This window comes from Opisthorchis viverrini, assembly GCF_000715545.1.
Source record: "Opisthorchis viverrini unplaced genomic scaffold opera_v5_1, whole genome shotgun sequence".
NCBI classification, from domain to species: domain Eukaryota; kingdom Metazoa; phylum Platyhelminthes; class Trematoda; order Opisthorchiida; family Opisthorchiidae; genus Opisthorchis; species Opisthorchis viverrini.
In genome coordinates, this window is record NW_008751657.1 from 763,487 (window position 1) to 769,509 (window position 6,023).

At 42.7% G+C, this 6,023-nt stretch overlaps 1 protein-coding gene across 1 annotated transcript; it reads right to left on the reverse strand.

Moving 5' to 3' along the window:
• Window positions 1-409: 409 nt before the first annotated feature.
• T265_12420 (hypothetical protein) lies at window positions 410-5,223 on the reverse strand (the record flags this gene model as incomplete). Its single annotated transcript, XM_009163836.1, has 5 exons — window positions 410-433; window positions 813-1,157; window positions 2,792-3,038; window positions 4,226-4,324; window positions 4,811-5,223. Coding segments are annotated over 5 exons (1,128 nt in total), but the record flags the coding sequence as incomplete, so codon positions are not given.
• Between the last annotated feature and the right edge of the window lie 800 nt (window positions 5,224-6,023).

Sequence of the window (6,023 nt, forward strand, 5' to 3'; positions counted from 1 at the left end):
CCTAGACAGAGGAAGTCGAGAGGCAGAGGTCGGGTTCGAACCACGAAGCTTCCGGGCAGTAAATTCGCGGTCTAGCCACTGAGCCATCTCGCCCCCTCATTAGCGTAGCACGGTTCTGATTGTCATCTAGAATACCTGACTTTTCGCTTCCATTCTGTTAAAACGACGCGGTGGTTGGGAACAGCTTTGGTCCAGGTTCTGGCACTCGGTTAGGGACTACTGAGTATGTTTGTCCTACCATGTATGAGTAAGGCTAACTCGTGACCCACATCACCCATCAGGCAGAAAATATGGATCACATCATGAGAACGGGTATGACATGCCTTCGAATATGCTGAGCTTAATGTGCAGAGTCAGTCGCTTAGTTCAAAACAAATACGTCGAGTTTGAGAAGTTGTTTAGATTTTCACTGTGCAGGAACGACAAGACTAATCTGAAAGGAAACGAGAATAGAGATTGCTGTGGAGACACTGTAAATCCTGCACGTGTAATGACGGTAAGTGCAAAACGGTTTTAAACTGCGTAAAAATAAATAAGGTGAGGCGCTATGCAGGGTAAACTGTGTCTGAAGTTTACCGCACGTCAGCCGGCAACTGAGCGAATGTTCTTTGTCTACACAGACTTATTCTGGTTCTATCCTGTCACACTGTATGTGGCGAAAGTAACGTGAACCGATAGGAAGACATAGATTGCATGAGTCCTGATGATACAAGTACTCAACGTTCTAACTTATGGTGGCACTGAAAGCAATTTAAAAGACTAACTGTATTGGATTGCTGATGAAATAACTAAAGTGAGGGAAGTAAACTCACTGGATGAAAGTGTATTTGTGTTAGTTGGTGGCTCGACTCATCCAGTCGTGCTTCGAGTTCACCCTGTCGAGCAAGTAATAATCCTCGCTGATATGCATACCAACCCGCCCGGAATGGCCAGGCGTCGGGACGTCTAGTCAGTTGAGCCTCAGTTGCCTTTAAATCCTCGAGTACAGCATTTTGCCCAAAGTGCATGGGTATACGTCTTCTGAGCGAAGGTTCGAAGTCAAGAAGCACATCGGCTGCTGGTAAACGTCGGGCTGCCAAATTCGGATCCGCGCTGAGTGTATCCATGCGCAAGATGGTGCAAGCAAGCCAGAAATTTTCATCCGATGGATCCAACTTCTGTCGCACAAATGGGCATAAGATCAAACGGTTAGAAAAACTTCGAACTCACCTCTGTGTATCAGGCTCATAGCGAGCTGCGACAGAAATTCTTTAGAAACTTGGGGTCCATTCAAATCAGTGCAGCCGCACGAACATAGTCTCACGGTTCCTTTTGCATATCCAGTTTGAAAATACAAATCTCTCCAACAGATACGGATCCCTAATTGTTATCGATGTCAGCTAGCCATACTACAAAGTGGTCTACTAGTAATCAAACTACTGAATTTAATTCATCCCACTGAATTCGTGAAGGGATGATTGCTGCATATATACGTACGGAAAGAAGCCTAACTGGAGAATCCCACTGCCTCCCCACACAGAGCAATAGTGTTCTTGAAGAGAATTTACGCACTAAAATCACCACCAAGTGTACTTTCTGTTCTTCTAGGTTCTTGTAATCCTTCTGATCTAAGACATCAGTAAATCACAAGAAATGCCAGTGTTGACAAAGCAACCCCAGGCCCTAAGAGTATGAGAGGGGTTGTATCTTATGGACTGTTTTAAGGGGTGTTCAAACTCTCAGTGTGTGTGTGGGGGTATCTTATGGTCGTACAGAGCGCTATGAACTGTAACATGTGCAGTGAGTTTCATTCAATTTTGGATCTCCCACAGTCTTGATGCGGTATATCAAATTCATTGTAATAATGTCTGATACAATCCACTTCGCATTCGGTTAGCCTCTTCTAATGGGCCACGAATAACTACACACCTGACAATCCTACTTCAGGTGAAAGGGAGTCACAAGTAACTAAAATGATTTTAAGCATTATCATTATTGAAAATGTGACCTTTGACGAAATAAAACTGTTCTGTATGAATGCCATTTGCGTGGGGGATGACGTGAGTCAGCCTAGATGCGTTAACTGTTACGGTATAGCTCTCCAAGAATTTGCAGATCATAATGATCATCATAGTCATCATCGCCATCATCGACATGACATTCGCGCATTCTGTGGCATAATCTTGTGATACTCTGATTTGGTTTCTGTGCTAAGCCAACCCTTGTGGTTTCATGAATGCAAATTTCTCTCTGGATAGATACCATTCTTCAAAAAAGATGAAACCAACCCTCAGAAGGACCAGTTGTGGTCATTCTTCAAGTAGTTGTTCCACAAAAGTGTACAATTTTGTCCTTTTAATGAGACCATCCTTCACAATATCACTGTCGACCAGTCTTTTCAGAGCACTGTGTCAAGGTTTCTCAATATGTAGAGATCATTTGAACAGACTAACCACCGACGTTCTCTTTTGAGATGCACTCTCTCCTAAAAGGGTTACAAACTTAAAAATAAAGCTCACAGGCGACCGACTGAAGACAAACATTTCTGATGAGGATAGCTGTGACAGGTGTACCCTACAATTGAAATCCACTGTGTATGGCTTGGAGAATTTCGGGAAGGAATTTCGTTTTCATGCTGATTTCTCGTTACCGCCAGTATAAAAAGAAGCTACGTCAAATGATGTCACGTTGTGGTCTTTGGTGACAGGAGACAAAGCAACTACAGTCTCATATAAAAACGTATGTGACTGAAGAGTTTCACGCAGATCATTATCATTTGCTTCAAAGTCAAGTGGACTTGGTTGATACTTACCGTAGTTTCAGCAAGAAGATCCCGTGAAAGTTGGTACTGTCCCTCCACGAAGGCCAGTGTGGCCTTCACATATAACAGCGTAACCTTATGAGTGGATTTGCTTGCAAACCTTTCCACTGTTTCCAGAAAAATTCTGGTGGCCATTCCCTGACTCAGCTTAGCCAGTCGATGGGCAAGCTGTAACCAGTTCTCAACCACATAGTCCAAAAACAACTCATCTCCAACTGAGTTTTGTAAACGCAGTAGACTGAAGAAAAAGACAACGAGGGTTTAACTTTGATAATTTTCTCACAATAAATGGGCAAACACATTCTAATCGATCAAACTATTTACGTGGGTTTTGACGGAACCAGTAAAATTCTGAACTTTTTATACTACTTTGAAGCGAGTGTTTTTCACTGCTGTCGAGTTTCAGGAATACAAAGTCAGGTGTTGTACATTATTTGCCTTCCTGTGAAAATTTATTCAAGGTTTACGATGGATTAAGACCAAGAAACAAGAATTTCCTCAGAAAAAAGTAGAAAATCATTTGAGATGTTACACGGAAACTAATCAAAACAACGATGGCTTGTGAGGTGAAAGAGTGCACGCGAGCAAACCTCAGCAAAAATGTCCAAATGGATCTGTTGTCTGTTAAATTTCAATGCCAAAAGTAATGAAAATCACGCAGCAACAAGTCAAGTTTACTCTGAACGGTAGGAGTGGCAACTTTGTCCTTGGGCATAGATCGTGAAACCCCACCTAAAGCACTTTTGCTTGCTTCAAGACTAGATTGAGCTATCAGTATGGGGCGAAAAAGATTTTGAGCTTTGGTTCCATAATTCGTCTTATTTGGCGTTCATCTTGACAGAATGCCGTCCTCGCAATTAAAATTGAGGCTTGCAAGCTGACATAGCAAGTGGCGATGGTGTTGAAAAATTCTGTTTGGGTGAACAACCTTAATAACTCAAGGCCAACTGGGATGCTCCTGAAACGTTGAGATTGATTACAATCTAATTAGAATCCTTCTAGCAAGACAGTGCAACTCCACGTACACTTTTGTCCTCAGTATTTGATATCAGGCACCATTCACTTTCCCCCAGTAATCTTACACGGTGACAACAAGGGTTCGTTCTCCTAATGTGGTTTGTGGCACTCTAGAGCACACCAAAAATGTGACAACAGAATGTAATGCTCACAAGGAAGGATGCGGAGGTTGGTTACTCGGCTGCTTAGTACGTAATCAGATAACATGAAATGTTTAGTCTCACGGACCGTAGTCCTGCAGAGGCTTAAGACGTGGGTTTGGACTGCTGGGACTGTATTTAGCTCTTCACGGTGGAGTCACAAACAAATCAGATCCATGAGAGAGCAAGCAACTCATCACCTTTTATAATATTAATACATGCTACCACGGCAGACGAACATCTGTTTTCACATAAAAAGCGAACTCACCGAAACACTTCGTTCTCATCCGGAACGACACTTCCCAGCTGACTTTTGTGATGGTCGACACCACGAGAAGAATTTAGTGAGCAGCAAACTTCCAGGAGTCTATAATAAAAAAATAATAGGATGATTCAAGATGAACGAAATTCTTCGCAGAAGTTGCTATGATAATAGAGAGGTACAAGTCAATGTGCTACTGGTAACAGTCTTATTGTTTCAAAATTGCTTGGGTCAGGTACCCACACGGTATTACTTGCAATGATGTAAAAGTAGGCTCGTGTCGATAGGTAGCACCCTCTTTAAGACAGTACTAGGCCAACACAACTAGTGCTAACATGTTAATTTTACCCGTCAGCTGTTTGGAATTTTTCGTAAAAAACATGGACCTGGTTGCGCGGTACTAGCTGAAAAGCTTTAAGGCACAAATAAACTACACTGAAGAGTGTTCCGATGCGATACAACATGTGACTAAGTGTTCAGATAAATGATATTACAGCTCTGTCTTATTCAGTGACAGATGTCTCGAAAGTCATCATGCCAATGATGACACACAGAATAAACTTGCTGTTAGTCCATCTTCAGGCCACCTACGGGCTCAGAATTAGCAATTGTACGGCCGCAACACTTCTTCTTCTTCCTGCAACACTCAAATGAAGGGTTGATAACATCAGTAGATGTAGTACACTGCGGAAGACTCCAAGCAAGTTGGGGTGTTCTTCACCTTCGCAATGTTGGAAACAGTGCTCTGTGGACCAACACGTGTCACAAACCATACCATGATTTTTGGTTATTCTCTTTGGAAATATAACGCTGGGATTATATCGTCGTTCAGCTGTAACACCCATTCGGTGTCTAGCTGTCATGCTACCTAAAGGAAGCACAAGGGCTGGGATACTGTCAGGTTGCCCAAGGTTAGACAGGGGAAATCGTGAAGCAGAGGTTGGGTTTGAACCACGGAACTTCCGGTCAGTAGATTCGCGCTCCAACCACTTGAGCCATCTCGCTCCTTGGATTACATAGTTGGCGTTTAATCAAATTTGCTGTGCTCCATATTAGCAGTGACGTAGAAGTCAGACAAACATATAGGTAATCATTTAGACTGCTTATAAAGACAGATGACCAGATGTGCAGTTGTACAAACGGAGGAGCTGAACGACGTACCAGTGAATTAAACTGAACTCAGTTGAGTTCACTCCAGCTGGGTCAAGTTGTGGGTGTGTGTTACAAATCGTATGAGAGCACAACATTCGACGCGAATTCCCCACTTACTTCAATCGTGCCAACTGACTACCAGATGGAGTTCTTGTGATCAAATCCATAGTGCTTCCCGTAGAAATAGTTGAAGACGTCAGACAAAGTTGTAGAGTGAGTACTGGTAAGGCCAGATGTGTCAAGCCAACCTCTGTTAACAAATCTGCCAGTCGTGTTAACGAGGATACTGTGGTAAACTGTGGGTGGGAGTAAGAGTGTGAAGGCGCCTTGAACAGGTTGCAAATACACATGTACAGGTTTAGCTTTTTGCCTTTAAACGGTGAACAACAGAGAAAAAAGTCATAGGAAACACCAGAAAGCATATATTCAGGGCAGCCAGTGCCATTTTTCTTGCAGACAAGTCTGTCCATGACTGTTCATTGCGACTAACGATGACAAATGCTTACTAACACAAAACGCCATGAAAAATCATCGGTTTCTCCCAGAAATTACAGGACAGTTTATCAAGTCAAGCTTGTCAAAGTTTACTGCACAGCCTCCACTTGTCTGACCTAAATTACCAATTAATTTATTGCTTGATTTTTTTAACTGG